This window comes from Malus sylvestris, chromosome 2 (assembly GCF_916048215.2).
Source record: "Malus sylvestris chromosome 2, drMalSylv7.2, whole genome shotgun sequence".
Taxonomy (NCBI): Eukaryota; Viridiplantae; Streptophyta; class Magnoliopsida; order Rosales; family Rosaceae; genus Malus; species Malus sylvestris.
In genome coordinates, this window is record NC_062261.1 from 790039 (window position 1) to 806075 (window position 16037).

The 16037-nt window shown below is 39.9% G+C and overlaps 2 protein-coding genes and 1 long non-coding RNA gene across 3 annotated transcripts; 2 read left to right on the top strand and 1 right to left on the bottom strand.

Annotated features, from left to right (window-relative positions):
- Positions 1-713: 713 nt before the first annotated feature.
- On the top strand, positions 714-8963 carry LOC126613992 (uncharacterized). The gene is made up of 9 exons (XM_050281622.1): positions 714-993; positions 7021-7104; positions 7332-7366; positions 7480-7591; positions 7712-7797; positions 8022-8133; positions 8246-8376; positions 8453-8501; positions 8589-8963. Exons 1-9 carry the CDS (start codon positions 793-795, stop codon positions 8664-8666), a joined length of 888 nt encoding a protein of 295 aa, XP_050137579.1. The 5' UTR covers positions 714-792; the 3' UTR covers positions 8667-8963.
- Positions 8964-9513: 550 nt separating this feature from the next.
- LOC126614001 (uncharacterized) lies at positions 9514-11491 on the bottom strand. Its single transcript, XR_007620244.1, has 3 exons — positions 11298-11491; positions 11179-11215; positions 9514-11052 (listed from the first exon to the last, which is right to left on the bottom strand). It is a non-coding gene; the product is annotated as an uncharacterized LOC126614001 (long non-coding RNA).
- Positions 11492-12558: 1067 nt separating this feature from the next.
- Positions 12559-14541, top strand: LOC126614018 (ABC transporter I family member 1). The gene is made up of 2 exons (XM_050281657.1): positions 12559-12717; positions 13512-14541. Exon 2 carries the CDS (start codon positions 13676-13678, stop codon positions 14360-14362), a length of 687 nt encoding a protein of 228 aa, XP_050137614.1. The 5' UTR covers positions 12559-12717; positions 13512-13675; the 3' UTR covers positions 14363-14541.
- Positions 14542-16037: the final 1496 nt, after the last annotated feature.

Here is a 16037-nt window from a genome sequence, read left to right on the forward strand (position 1 = left end):
TTCAAATACAAAAAACTTGAACAGAGTCAAGCTACAAAATTCCCCAAAGTATATTGACCCAACTTTACAACAACCAAAAAGTAAATTTCTTTGTGCTATCCTAAATTTCTAATCTAATAAATTACGGAAATGAAACTTAAAATTGAGTACAAAAAAATAACGTGTTATTCTAAGAACATATTATCCTCACGAATGTAATTAAATTCGGATCTTATAAATAAAAAAATTTGGTCAAAAAACATCACGAAAGGCATATATTATACGATTTGATGGCAGGGTCCACCAAAGCATGATCCCCCGTTCAGATTGGAAATTCGAAAGCTTGAGGACGATGAATGATGATGATTAATACCAGAGGTGCTCAATATTGGACCAGCAATCGACAAACTCAAACAGTAGCATCTGCACGGCAGTCAGCACCCTCATCACACAATATTTTACGGGTGTGATATCCACACACCCCTTATTAATTTTTGTCTGTTGATCTTCTTCTATTCATCCGATCCGACGTTTGAAAATTAGAAGGGTGGGTGAGAAGTAAAATGGGGTGTGGATATTACATTCTATTTTACTCTGCGTGTACACGCGGAGTAGAAGTATCTGACACTCCTAAACACCGTAAAAATTTTTATGCTGCAATTTATATAGCATGCTCTTATTTTTATTTTTACGTACATTTTTTTATTTTTGTATGGTAAAAATGGGTGGGTGGAGTCACCAGATAGACAAGCTGAGAGATATCAGTGATAGGTGCAGTGAGATTTTGTGCCACTCTCTTTCTCTCTCTGAACAATGGAGAAAAAACCCACTTGGGTTCTTACACTGGTGACGCAGGTGAGTCTGTGCTTTTGTCTCTACCTTGCTTTTCAGCTGGGTCAGCCTCGGAGCTCCGTCCGCCATGGCAGAAGTGAGAGGAGGCCGCTGGATCTTTACTTCATCAGCGTCGGAGGAGGATTCCGGCCTCCCACCCGACAGACCCATCTTCTCAAACAGGTCACTTTCTTACCTTGCTTATTGGAATTTCAACGCTCGTTGTTGGGAAATACGCATAAATCGAACTTTTTACGAGTCGCATATAAAAATCAAAACTTTTTCGATAAAGGAGCACCAAAATGTGTTTTATTGATGTCCCTTCAGTGGAAAATTGTCATTTTTTATTGAAGATTTTGTAAAAAGTTCTATTTGCGTATGTTATAATTCGATTTCATTGGTCACTATTTTTGGAGTATATTTTTATGAGTTGAGATCTTTTGCACCAATTTTTGCATGTGGTCTCTCTCTGTGTCTTTGTTAATTGAACTAAACATAATTAATGTCAACTTGACAATAATTAAAATAATAAAAAATAAACCAAATCCTCAGCCAATTAACAAAGGCGCAGATGAGTTACAGGCAAAAATGGGTGCAGAAGATCTGCTCTCTATTTTTATAAAGCAAGGATCTTTTTCTAATTGTTAGAAAATATGAGGATATTAGGAAGGAAATGAAACTTCCTAGCTCAATAGCTTGGTGTAAAACCGAATTCAGTGGTGTTTTATAATTCATACAATTAACCCCACATAGTAGGATAACACTTTATTGTTGTTATTGAATAGTTTGGCTAAGTATTGATGTATGTGATTCAAAACTGTGTTTGTTCAGCAACCAAAAGTAGAAGAATGTTTAATCTGTTTCTGTGGGAGTAGATACATGTTGTTTTTCGTTTTACAGTAAATACTATGTTATTGTTTGCTGAGGAATCTTGTTTTCACCTTTCTCTTTGGTCTAATGCCACTATCCATCTGTCAAATGCTAGAAGCACATCTACTTGTTCATGTGTAGGCAGTGGCTTACCGGTTCTAATTTTTCGTTTGCTTTGGTGTATTTAACACAATACGTTGAAATGAAGGAAAGCTTATTTATTGATATCCCCGATAAGCTACAAATATGTACATATACATGAGTCAAAATAAACACACAAGAGGGAGCCTTCACAAAGGTTGCTTAGGAGAAGTCTCAGCAGTCGGTAGAGCCCCAGAAAGAGAAGGCACCGGAGGGGGATCATTTGGAGCCTCAGTACTGGACAGAACCCTAGAAGGAGGAGGCATCAGAGGTTGATCATTTGGAGCTTCATTACGCGGTACAGCCCTAGAAGACGAAGGCAATAAATGCCTTTGGAACAAACCCACAAATCTCTGATGATCAAGTAAAACCTGACCATCAGTTTCCTTCATCTGGTCAAGCTTCCTCTTCATGTTTGTAGCATAGTCATGTGCGAGCCGGTGCAACTGTTTATTCTCATGCTTGAGCCCTCTAATCTCCTGTTTGAGACTCATCACTTCAGCCGCCAATGATTCAACTTGGCGGGTTCGAGCAAATAGGCGTTGGGCCATATTAGACACAGAACCTGCACACTGAACACTGAGAGCCAGCGAATCCTTAACAGCTAACTCATCAGACCGTTTGGAAAGTAGTCTGTTATCTTTGGGAGTGAGAAGGTTCCTGGCCACCACCGCAGCGGTCATATCATTCTTCATCACGGAATCCCCAACGGTAAGAGGACCAGTTGGAGAGACGAAGGATGGGCGCCATATGTTGTCTGGAGAAGGCGGGGCTGCCTCTTCAACAAGGTTCAAGTCAAAACGACGGTCGGAGGGGCCAGACATTTTCAAAGGTGTTGAAGAGAGAAGAGGTCGGACAAATCAAGATCTTAGAAGTGCAAGAATGAAGCTTCTACTGGTGGAGATTCAAGTGTGCTTTGGAACTTAATGCCAGCCTCTATAAAAATCTGCACTCGACGGAGCTTCAGAAATCAAATAGGCGCCTGCTCAGAAATCGAAGAGGCGTTTGCTTTCTCAAAAGTTGGGCTGCTTAGAGATCACGAGGGTTGATCTCAGAAATCGAAGAGCCGTTTGCTTTCTCAAAAGTTGGGCTGCTCAAAGACCACGAAGGCCGATCTCAGAAATCGAAGAGGCGCTCGCTTTCTCAAAAGCTGGGCTCCCTAGAGACCACGAGGGCCGATCTCAGAAATCGAAGAGGCACTTACTTTTCCAGCCTTGTCAGCACCTGTCACACGCACACTCAGCTTTGCGGAAATTATGGGCATTCTGTCAAAGACTTCTGGGGAAGTAGAAAACACATGAATCTTACTGTTCAATCACCCACTTCCCACACGCAACAATAGCTCATGGGTACCACAGATAACTTTGCCAAAGTTCTCTGCCAAAGTTGAGCACGTGAAGCTTGCAGCTCCCACTACATCGCTCTGACCAAGAAGGGTAAAAGAATAGCAAAGAAACAGCACTAACAAAGTTTAGACCCATAAATTTTGAAGGTCTAGCTACCATATTATTACCCACAAGGGTAAAGGAACAGTACCACTGCTGGATAATTGGAAAGTCCATGTATGTCAACCTCTGTGCTTCGTGGCAAGGTAGACTAGCAAACATGCCCAACCTTTACTCACATTCGAGAAAACACTCCCAATAAGATTGCTTGCTCCAAAATCGAAGAGGCACCGTCCTCCGAATCTAAAGAGCCAGACTCCCAACATGACTACTTTCTTAAAAATCGAAGAGAGGGTAAAGGAACAGTACCATTGCTGGATAATTGGAAAGTCCCTGTGTGTCAACCTCTGTGCTTCGTGGCAAGGTAGACTAGCAAACATGCCCAACCTTTACTCACATTCGAGAAAACACTCTCAACAAGATTGCTTGCTCCAAAATCGAAGAGGCACCGCCCTCCGAATCTCGAGAGCCACTCTCCCAACATGATTACTTTCTCAAAAATCGAAGAGACACTGCTCCCCGAATCTCGAGAGCCAGACCCCCAGCATGATTGCTTTCTCAAAAATCGGTGAGGCACCGTTCTCCGAATCAATCGAAGAGGCGCTCGCTTTCTCAAAAGCTGGGCTGCTCAGAGACCACGAGGGCCGATCTCAGAAATCGAAGAGGCACCTACTTTTCTAGCCTTGTCAGCACCTGTCACACGCACACTCAGCTTTGCAGAAATTATGGGCATTTTGTCGAAGACTTCTGGTGAAGTAGAAAGCACATGAATCTTACTGTTCAATCACCCACTTCCCACACGCAACAATAACTCATGGGTACCACAGATCACTTTGCCAAAGTTCTCTGCCAAAGTTGAGCACGTGAAGCTTGCAGCTCCCACTACATCGCTCTGACCAAGAAAGGTAAAAGAATAGCAAAGAAACAGCACTAACAAAGTTTAGACACATAAATTTTGAAGGTCTAGCTACCATATTATTACCCACAAGGGTAAAGGAACAGTACCACTGCTGGATAATTGGAAAGTCCCTGTGTGTCAACCTCTGTGCTTCGTGGCAAGGTAGACTAGCAAACATGCCCAACCTTTACTCACATTCGAGAAAACAGTCCCAACAAGATTGCTTGCTCCAAAATCGAAGAGGCACCGTCCTCTGAATCTCGAGAGCCAGACTCCCAACATGACTACTTTCTCAAAATCGAAGAGAGGGTAAAGGAACAGTACCATTGCTGGATAATTGGAAAGTCCCTGTGTGTCAACCTTTGTGCTTCGTGGCAAGGTAGACTAGCAAACATGTCCAACCTTTACTCACATTCGAGACAACACTCCCAACAAGATTGCTTGCTCCAAAATCGAAGAGGCACCGCCTTCCGAATCTCGAGAGCCAGACTCCCAACATGATTACTTCCTCAAAAATCGAAGAGACACTGCTCTCCGAATCTCGAGAGTCAGACCCCCAGCATGATTGCTTTCTCAAAAATCGAAGAGGCATCGTTCTCCGAATCTCGAGAGCCAGATACCACAGACCACTTTTTCAAAGTGCTCTGACAGAGTTAAAACATGTGAAACTGGCAGCTCCCACTACCGTGCTATGACCAAGCAGGGTAAAGGAATAGCATTACTACTTGTTGTTAGGGAGACTCCTATATATGTCGACCTCCATCCCCAACGGACAGGCAGACCTGCAAAAATGCTCAACCCTTCATCATATCTGAGAGGGCACTCCCAACAAAGCCTTTCGAAATATTCAGCTTTCTTTCCCCCCGATAATACCTCTGCAAACAAGCTATACTAGAGCAAGAATATCTCATATCATCAGGGTTAAAAGCAAGAGTATCCCATATCATGCTTTTTCCCTGTTTTTTCTTTTGGCCTTGTTTTTACCTGCAAGACAAGGAGAAAGAGAGCAATCAGTCAGCACTTGGAATCAAGCTTCCAGCCAGGAACTGACTGCCTGGAACCCCTTACCTGATTACTTACCTGGCATTGCTCTCGAGTACTCATCTTCATCATCTTATGTTTCCAGGGAAGATTCCGCATCTGCTTGAGGAACAGATAGGGCAAGTGCGAAGGATACAAGGAAGCATGTGGAGACAAGCGTAACAGCACACGTGCCGATACATCCATTACTCTGTCAAAAGCAAAAGTATCCCATATCAGCAGGGTGGAACGTACTCTAGATTTGATGGACTTGTTTTGACCCTCAAATTCTTCAGTCGGCCTTATACTCTGGAGGAAACCAGAAAACCCTCCAGCTCAGTTCAAGAATAAGCCTGTGGAAAGTTACTTCTTCAAAAGCAAAAGTATCTCATATCATCTCTTCTCATTTTTCTTCTCTTTATCCTTCATGCTGCTGCAAGATGGGGAGAAGGTGAACAATCAGTCGGAGCTTTGATTGCTTACCTTGTCTGTCACCTCTTTCAGCAGACCCCCTAGCTCGGCGACTTGGGGGACTCCTACTACATGGTTTGTATCGCGCTTGACCAAGCCTGAAACTACAAGTAAGCTTCAAGTGAAATTGATACATTACCTTGTGCATCTCCACCAGTTAAAGATACCACCCCTGGATGGAGGAAGAGTACTTCCAGAGAAGATGCCACATCTACCTATGAGACAGATAAGGCAAGTCAAGACGACACCACACTCCGATACTTAGAAGTTTCGTGATTACGAGATCATTATCCCACAATATTTCCTAATGTCATTTGTACTAAATCATTCACTCGTACTCACTAAAGGAGAGCTTGAACCTATGTACTTGTGTAAACCCTTCACAATTAATGAGAACTCTTCTATTCCGTGGGCGTAGCCAATCTGGGTGAACCACGTACATCTTGTGTTTGCTTTCCTATCTCTATCCATTTATATACTTATCCACACTAATGACCGGAGCAATCTAGCGAAGATCACAAAAAGCGACCGTTTTCGTTACCTAGGATCTATCTTGCAAGAGAACGGAGAATTAGATGGAGATCTCAACCATAGAATACGAGCTGGATGGAAAGAGTGCATCCGGCGTGTTGTGTGACCGTCGTAGGCCACTGAAGCTCAAGGGAAAATTTTATAGGACGGCAATAAGGCCAGCGATGTTGTATGGCAGAGAATGTTGGGTGGTGAAGCATCAACACGTACACAAAATGGGTGTAGCGGAGATGAGGATGCTTCGTGGGATGTGTGGGCACACGAGAAAGGATAAGATTGGGAATGAGGATATCCGAGGTAAAGTAGGAGTAGCCGAAATTGTAGGAAAGATGAGAGAAAATCGGCTCTGGTGATTTGGACATGTGCAAAGAAGGCCGACTGACGCTCCGGTTCGAAGATGTGACTACGGGACAGAGGTTCAGGGCCGAAGGGGTAGAGGAAGACCTAGGAAAACTTTGGAAGAGACTCTAAGAAAAGACTTAGAGTACTTGGATCTAACGGAGGGCATGACACAAAACCGAGCGCAATGGCGTTCTAGGATTCATATAGCCGACCCCACTTAGTGGGAAAAGGCTTTGTTGTTGTTGTTGTTGTTGTTGTTTATGTGCCGATGGGGTCCAAGATTTAAGGCTTTCGGTAGAAATGAGTTGTCGGGTTTGGTTATTAGTATTAACCTTTTGTTTTGTGTTTCTTTAAGCGCAAAGAATAGGGGACTGATGGTGAAAAGAATTTAAGGCTTTCGGTAGAAATGAGTTGTCGGGTTTGATTCTTAGTATTAACCTTTGGTTTTGGTTTTGGTTTTGTGTTTAATTGTGGTTCTTCCTGTTGGTGAAGATGGAGAAGGTGGCAAAGAAGTACAAGGCAGAGTTTGTGGTGGACGTTAGCGATCTTGGGGAAGATGATCCGCTCATGCAGAATGTAAGGTTGTTTTTCTCTTCACATGACTTCTGTTCTGCAAAGCCTTTTTTCGGAATTATTGAAGTGTGAAACTGTTAACGTGAATGAAAGATCTCGTAGGAAACTGTTACACGAATGGATAAAGTTGATAGATTGACATCGTGTAGCGATTGATAAAATGGGTAAGAATTTGTTCCTTTCTTCGGCTTTAACTGTTGCTAACAATGCTGGATATATTCGCTTTACAGGGCACCCTCCATTTCTCGACACTGAAAGTTCCCTGGTATGCTGTCCTCTAGGCAATACTTTTACGTAATGCTGCTATTACTACATCTCAAATTCAGCTGTGCTGTTTGCACCATTGTTTTCAGTTTTCTGGTTAAATTGCACTTGCAGGTACACAACCAGAGTTTCGGAAGGAAAAGGAGGAGGTTACTTCCAGAAGAAGATTAAGTTACCTTACGAGAAAACCTTGGATGTCATTGTGGTGGATACTGGATTATTTCAGGTATGTTCTAATTTGTTTTTCGATTTGATCTATGCGATCATGTTTCACTTTTAGCTTTCGATTGTTTGCCTGCCTAATAACTCACTAGGTCCTTTGATGTTGAATTTTTTTAACGTGAAGAATTTGACCACGGGATCATTAAGCGAAGTTGGAAACGATCAGTTACGTTGGCTGAGAAGGACACTAGAGTCAACCAGTAGTAACTGGTAAACTTAATTAGTTGTATGGCCCTGCTATTTGTGATTAACATCTTCTGTTCTTTAGTTTCTGTTTCTTACGTGCTAGCGATGTTGTAGAAACACAACGAAGCTTGAAGAAATTGTGAATGTTCATGAGTTGTATCGTTTATGTTTAGAAGTTACTGCTACACTGGCAATGTAGCTCTAGAATTTTAATCTTCCAATTGCTAACTCAGTGTATTTCCATATAGGCGCGTAGTCGTTGGATTCCATCCACTGGCTATTTGTGAAGATGGTGAGGAGAGAATGGAAGAAACGCAAGTTTTCGAGTCTCTACGAAGTACTATGACGAAATTTGAAGTGGTAGGAACTAAGAGTTCTATGTATTCACTGATACCTTGTTTCCGCACCAGTTCCAAGTAAATGCAAAATCCGTCTCCTAAGTCCTCACCCGTTCATGTCTTATATTCTCCAGAACGCATACTTAAGCGGGCAGGGTTGCGCTAACAGCCCCCGATCAAGTAGTCTGAGCTACATCAGGAACCCGGGCAAGATGGCAGCAGGTGCTCATCTTGCTTCCGTACATGAAACATCAGCATCTAGAAGGTGAGTCTCTTGGCTGATGCACAATGTACCCCCATACACACAACCCTTTATTGACTCCTTTTGCCCGGTTGTGCAGAAAATTGGAAGACGGGTTTTTTCTTCATAGAGTGAGCTCATTAGAGATTGTGAGCATTCATCTCTTATGCTGTTAATCCTTGGCAATTTGTCCGTCGAGTTTGACATATTCATTCTTCCTTTGTTTCGGGTTGCAGGAAACCTACTTCGTTACATCAGCTGGAGAAGTTGTGCATAGATCTGTACTCCATCAGAGAGGAAAGGAGATCATGTAAATTGGATTGCATCACTCACTGTTGCTCCACTTCTTTTCAATCCTTCGTGTAAAACCAAAGGGCAAAATTTTGAGTCCCACCCACACCCAAGAGAAAGGGAAGTTTTTTCAATGTGCTTTGAACTTAGTATCCAACTAGAAATTTATACCCGTGCGTTGCTGCGGGATTGAAAATTGTATGAAACTTCATTCTTTCAATAACCAATGTTTGAGTCATAAATTGAGGGTTACAAATGCCAAAGTAAGCTGCGATCCTTAATTAATAAAAATATAGTAGCTCTTGGTAGCTATTGTTACCCTTTTGCAGCTCTTGATATGTAATACAAAGTGGGTTGTATTAGTTCAAATTAGATGGCCACAACCCACAAAGATACAGTAGCTCTAGGCAGCTATTGTTACCTCTTTGCAGCAGCCTCCTTCTGTAGTACTCTCACTTTTTTTTTCCAAGCATTTCGAGCGTATGGCAAGCATTTATCAAAACTGATTTAGAGAGAAATTTAATTGTTTCAACACAAAGAATACATAAAACACTATACAATGAAGAAACATTCCATGTTCCACCACCACCTCTCAAACTAAATTCTAAACTACGCACAAAACATTCCATGTTGTCAAATTTCCAACTATAGCAAAATGTATAGCCTTTGCATGTACACAAATCGGGTGAGCACATGGGAAGACTATATTTCAATTAAGTTATCTATATGGTGCAAAACAAAACTACTGTACATGTAACTTATGAACAACCGTATATGCAGCTATTCAAAATCCATTAAAATTGCTAACTGCATAAGTGCATGCATAATATTCAAGTGAAAAAACAAAAAGAGAAGAAAGATAAGCCCCAGTTTTATCAATTAACCAATCCTTGTTGTACTATAGTCAAAGAAGAACAATTGATACTTGAAGATAAGTGTCTTAGAATTAATAAATAATACTACAAATAATAGTTTTCTATGTATTAAACAACCACACTTGTGGAAGTAGAAAAATGAAAAGAAAAAAAAAACTGAATAGAAGTTTTTTTCACCAGTGTCCCTCTGAGATGCTCGCCATCAACAATCCCCATTCGGTATTGATTCCAACACCATTTACCTACAAATACCCAAAAAGGTGAAGCAACTTGGTGGTACTGAACTGCACCACAAAATTGTACATTAACCACACATACATTAGCAAGAATTTCAACATTTGGTTTAATTCTTGGCATTAGATCAAATATGTCAGACTCAAACCATTGTGATTGGTGGAGTGGTTCAAATGCAATTTATTGCACACAACAGAAAGTATGCATCCATTAAATCACTGTAAAAAAGGTGTCTCAACATTAAAATTATTGAAGATAGAGGGTAAGCTTTTCACATATAAAGAGGACTTGTGGGACACCCATAACCAATAATTTTTTCCACTAAAATGTCATCTGATAAACCTTTTATCCAATTTAAAAAAAAAAGATACGAAACAGAAACAACCATCTATTGGGGCACTGAAAAATTTTAAACTCATAAATGGAAACTTGGCATCAAGTCCCAAACTAAGTGAGATAATGTACAAACAAAAAGACACCTCACTGACATTAACTGGTTTTTGTTTATTGATCAATATAAACTGAATTTTCCAGTAAAAAAATTTGATTGAGAAAATGACCAAAAATGGAATAATTAGGTAACAATACTTAAAACCTGATCAACATTCAAGAAAAAGGTGTGTGAGAGAGTGAGAAAGTCGAACTGAAATAGTGTGCATGAGATTCCCATAGTGCCTTTGTAATCGTATCACCCATAGAGCTACTGAAATGAAACCAACAAATGTGAAATTAAAATATGAACTTGATGAATTGAATAGATATATATATATATATATATATATACAATCTGATATTTCTGGTCAAGAGTATAAAAGATAAAAGCCTACTGTAAAATGAAAACAATTGTAATCTACAAACTTAAGGGTGCAATTGTAAAACCAAAACAATTGTATGCTATTAAAAGGTATTGTCGATCACTGAAAACTACATGCTTCACAATCATTTTAAGGACCTTAATAACAGTCATTTTATCAAACAGTTAGTAGGCATATTTGTCAAACGGAGCCATCAAACATGCTTACTTCGACCTTCAGCTGGTTCCATTCACGTATAATATAAGATGGAAAATTATACCATTCCCTGGGACGATTACAACCAGAGCTGATTTATAGTTGCATATGCTTCCTTGTAGACCATGCCTGCAGCTGGTTCCTTGATTAGGTGGTTGACAATGCGCTCGAGTAATGGAGCGCCAGAGAAGGGCAGATAAAGCAAATCCACCCGTTTCACATCTCTGAAGAACTCACCAAGAAACCCTAGAAATTCCTTCCAAGCAAATCCAAAAACTGAACATGAGTACCTGAATTGAATAAAAATTAAAATACAATCAACTGTTAACCATTTTTTCTCAATAAAAAATAAAAATAAAAAACCTTCAAAACACCCAAACGATCCCAAATTCTCAAATCCGTTAAAAGAAACTTACCATGAAATCACAGCATCTTCACAAATCATCTTCATATCTGCACCAAAAATAACGAAAAAGAAGTGCAATCAGCCCAAGAAACAAAAGATCAGTAGAAACAAACCAAGAAAATCAAGTACCGGAGAAAATTTTCCATCAGCATTTCTCCTTTTTATCAGAGGACTCGAGCTGGGCTCTGAGAGAGAAGTCGAGATGTTTCTGGAAGCAAATGAAAAAAGGCCAGCTTTTCCGTCCTTCTCCTCAAGATTACGAACACGTGTACATCCCCCAACACGTGTAAATCAGGAGTAGCGCCAGAGAGAGGCACCAACTGAGATTTTGACAGAAATGAAATAATATATAATAAAACAAAGGACTATGGAATGGTGCTTCAGCATCAGCACTCTGCGATAGAAAATAATATAAAAAATTAAAAAAAAAAGAGTAAAGAGCAGCTTTTGCTTGTGAAAGTTGATGCTTTTGATTTTAATTTGGTTATGAGCCCAAGTCTTTTAATTTTGGAGTTTTAACGAAAACTTCATGGGAGTGTTCATTTTAACAAAAAATCATATTTTTATATTAAAAAGTCAAATCTGATACTATTCACTTTACCTTTTATTTTGTCCTTATCATTAAAACTCAAAGTTTTCAAACCATTTTTATTAGTTTTCCTTTTTAATTTTGCATTCACCGTCAGATTTGTCAATTTTCCCTCCAAATTGAGCGTTATTTTTCACTTATTCAAGTGTGGCCGAAGGCTCAAAAGAAAAGATTATCAACTTGAAGGTAGATCTGTAAATGAGTCAGATTTATCGGATTTAGATTAGATTTAATCTGACATGTTAAGCTAACGGGTCATTCGAATCCAACTCGTTTCACCTGTTAACAATTATTATTATTTTTATTTATTTTTTGCATAGAATTTATTTTTTGTTGTTAAGACTTTACTGAAATTATTAAAACATCATCAACTAACGGGTACTAACGAGTCTAACGGGTTGATCCAAAATGACACGTTATTTAACGAGTTTTTAACGGATTTACCCATTAACCACCCGACCCGTTAAGCATCCACTCAAATATTAATATTAACAGGTCGGATCCAAAATGTCAGGTTTACTTGAAGGTAGGGAGCAAATTGATACCTTACGTGCACCAAAAAAGATTATCAAATTGACGGTAGGGAGCAAAAAATTTCAAACTGAAACTTGGGTGGTATGCCGAATGTCATTATATAATTAGAAAGAAGAATTTTTTTAGCGTCTCTTCAATGTATAATAACATATGATCTATAGTCCCGTGTATTTGTCACACCGAAAATTTTCTCCTAGAGAAGGGACCCAAAAAAAATTTAGAGAGGAAAAAAATTGCCAATTTTAAAAGGGCATAAAAGAGTTTTCAACAAATCTAACCCGAGGAAAGCACGGGCGCCGATAATAGACCTCTCTTTGCATCGTGAGCAACTCACGGTACGCGACCTTCGAACCGCGAGCAACAACCACGGCCCCGCGACCTCCGCCAGCAAAGCCAGCAAAGCCGGCACCGACTCAGCTAACGCCGGTTAGACATCCGTTCTTTTCTGGTGCTAGTAAATCTGCCGCCTCTTTATTTCTCCAATTTTTCATGGTCTTTCTTTGATTTGCTTTTCTGCTTATTCCCCTTGATCTTTGAACCCATTTCTTATCTGTTTAACTTCACAAAATTTTTTGAATTTATGAAATTTATTTGTTCACTTAACTATTTATTGATTTGAATTTATGAAATTCTGTGACTTTTATGTAATTTTGCTTTGAATTGTTTATGATTCAATGAAAACTTCTGATGCGTTTGTGATAAACAATCTTATCTCACTAAGTAAGGTCAGCTATATAAATACTAGAATATGCGCTCGATTTTGGACCAAGTCTTCCGTTAGCTCCAAGTACTCCATAGTTTTTGATATGTTTGTGATAATGCATAATACTCTGAATAATGCTTGTGTTTTTTCATGCTAGAGTTGCTAATCGTATGCGAAATGCACTTTGTTCTTGATGGTTCCGCGTACTATTCAGATGCTATCGAAACTCTGGGGATGAATACTAATTTGTTATGAATAGATGGTTATTTTCTTATCATTGGATATGAATAGGAAGAAAAATTAGCTTACTTGTTGTCGATTTTCGCACTGTGACAGACGAAATCAAATCATCCATGAAACTTATGCTATAGGTTACTTGATCCTTTTTTTTTTTTTTTTTCGTTAAAGTCCAATTCAAAAGAAAACACCTTGATCTCAGAAAGTAATCATGTTTCCTTTTGTTTTACAAGTTGATTGGAGTCTCATTTTCGATTTTTTTTCAAACTTTTTGTAACAGGAATTTTTTTATGACGGTTACCTGTTACATCCTGCATCGTCTACTAGTTGGGACTTGGTTTGGATGACAGGATTTTGAACATCGACCGCAGATAATACACACTTCAGAAGGCCTCTTCGTAGTCCCAAATTAATTGTAGTTTTCCTGTTTGATAGACCCCATTGATGTCTATCAGAAAGCCTCCGCTTCCCCGTCTCCTTCTCAACAATGTCTCTTGCATGAGGAATGCCCAACAGATCTTGAGACACGTAAATGCCTCAGTTCACGATGGTGGAGCACTTGTGCTGATGGGCACTAATGGCTCGGGCAAGTCTACTTTCCTACGCATGTTGGCAGGATTTTCTCGTCCTTCTGCTGGTCAGGTCCTGTGGAATGGACACGACATCACAGATTCGGGAGTTTTCCACCAGTACAAGCTTCAACTTAACTGGCTCTCCCTTAAAGATGCAGTGAAAGAGAAGTTCACAGTTCTCGACAATGTTCAGTGGTTTGAGGTTCTCGAAGGCAAGGAAGGGAATTCACTGCCGGCTTTGGAGCTGATGGGGCTCGGGAGACTGGCAAAGGACAAAGCGAGAATGCTGTCAATGGGGCAGCGGAAAAGGCTGCAGCTCGCAAGGCTTCTGGCAATCGATAGGCCAATTTGGTTGCTTGATGAGCCTTCGGTTGCATTGGACACTGAAGGGACAAAGCTGCTCGAGTATATCATCGCGGAGCATAGGAAGAAAGGTGGAATTGTGATTGTGGCAACACATCTGCCAATTGACATTGAAGATGCGACGTATTTGAGGCTGCCTCCGAGGTTCCCGAGGAGGATGACTCTCGTAGACATGCTCGATCGTTCGGATTTTTGAATTTATACCTATTTCTTTGTCATTGAAAAATGCAAGTATGCAACTATTTTACATGTTTGTTATTCATGCTGTGAACGTTTGATTTGCTTATCAATTTTTTTATGGCTGCTATTGTTTTCAGTCCAGCCAAATTGCATAAGCATACGAAATTAACGGAAAATTGGAGAGATTTTTCTGAAGTGTCGGGTATTTAAGCGGTACTTCATATCATTATACAAGTGAAGGGAATTATATATTTTTTTGTGTCTCTCCATTTATATTAAGGAAAACTAATGAAAATGTTGGAAAACTGTGAGTTTTAACGATAAGGACAAAATAAAAGGTAAAGTGAATAGTATAATGATTGATTTTTTAGTGTAAAAATGTGGTTTTTCGTTAAAATGAACGGTACCAGAAACTTTTCGTTAAAATTCTCCTTATATTGTGATAGGTGGAGTGCCCCAGTTGAATACCGGACACCTATTTCTCCAGAAATTGAGGATATTTACATGAATTAAAGTTTAGGGAGATTCAATGCAAATTGATAAGGCCAAAGACAAAGGAAACAAAAAGAGATTCTCCCTAAATCTTTGTGTCTGGAGTTCAAGAATCTCAAAATTAGGGCTGTTCAAGAGAAAGAAAGAGATCTTAGCCGTTCAAATTTTTCGAATTATGTGAGATGAGCTAGTGTGATTGGCCAATAGAAATCGTTGAATGAAAATTGAGTGATTAAAATCTCTCAATCCACGTATTCTCGACACAAAAATCCAAAATTGATCTCAATTCAGTGCTTTGTTGATTGTTGGCCTCGGTGTAAGCTTTACTTGTATCTCTATAGCATCTTTGCCCTGGTAATATACTTCTAGTTTCCCAAAAAAAACAAGGAGTGTGGTCATTCACATTCCCATAATACCCCCATCTTTCCAAGATATAACCGTCGGGTCCTATAGTGTTCCACGATACGAGATTGACCAAAATACCCTCACTCGGTTCAGTATAAAAGAGGGGCTTAGGCCGCAGCGTCTAGGGTTTAAAGGCTCATTAGTTTAAGAATGAGGCTCTGCTCTCAGAGAGGCCGTTCCGGGTGTCCCTGAGGGTGGTTGCCGCCCTCTCTGAATGGCGGCGGAGCCGATGATTTCACCACACCCGACCTTATGTTACTAGCACCCAAACAACCCTCTCCGCTCCTCCTTCCTCTTCTTCTTCGTATTCATTATCAACATCATCATCATCAAATTTTCTGCTTCTGTTTCTGTCTCTCTGTCTCTCTCTCTCTCTCTCTCTCTCTCTCTCAGAACGAGGCGGTGATGATACTTTTAGTGTCTGTAAAACCAGGCGGCGGGAATGCGGAACCGGTTTCCTTGGCGGGGCGACCCGGTTGCTCTGTTTGGCGGTGGAAATGACTGTAATTGTCCTTTCATCCGCCGGCAGCTGCCGTATTCGCAGCCATGGAACGCTGCGTTTCCTTCCCTCTTTTGTCTGAACAAAGGCGAATCTGAGCCTCGTCCTCCCCCTTTCTTAAATTTCTTCCTTTTTCTTTTTTTTTGCTGAATTTCCATATTTTCTTTGAATAATAATAAAAATATTTCTTCCCGTTTCTTTTTAAAAAAAAAAAAACATTACAACAACAAAGTCTTTATTTTTATAACGTTATTGAGCTTGATTTTGACTTGAATATCCTTAAAAGTTATGTTAA

Bases quoted from the DNA above. Each gene is read 5' to 3' on its own strand.
- LOC126613992 (XM_050281622.1), top strand. From the start codon at position 793: ATGGAGAAAAAACCCACTTGGGTTCTTACACTGGTGACGCAGGTGAGT. The intron at 994-7,020 runs GTCACTTTCTTA...CTGTTGGTGAAG, and splicing joins AGACCCATCTTCTCAAACAG to ATGGAGAAGGTGGCAAAGAA. The intron at 8,377-8,452 runs GTGAGTCTCTTG...CCGGTTGTGCAG, and splicing joins GAAACATCAGCATCTAGAAG to AAAATTGGAAGACGGGTTTT.
- LOC126614018 (XM_050281657.1), top strand. From the start codon at position 13,676: ATGTCTATCAGAAAGCCTCCGCTTCCCCGTCTCCTTCTCAACAATGTC.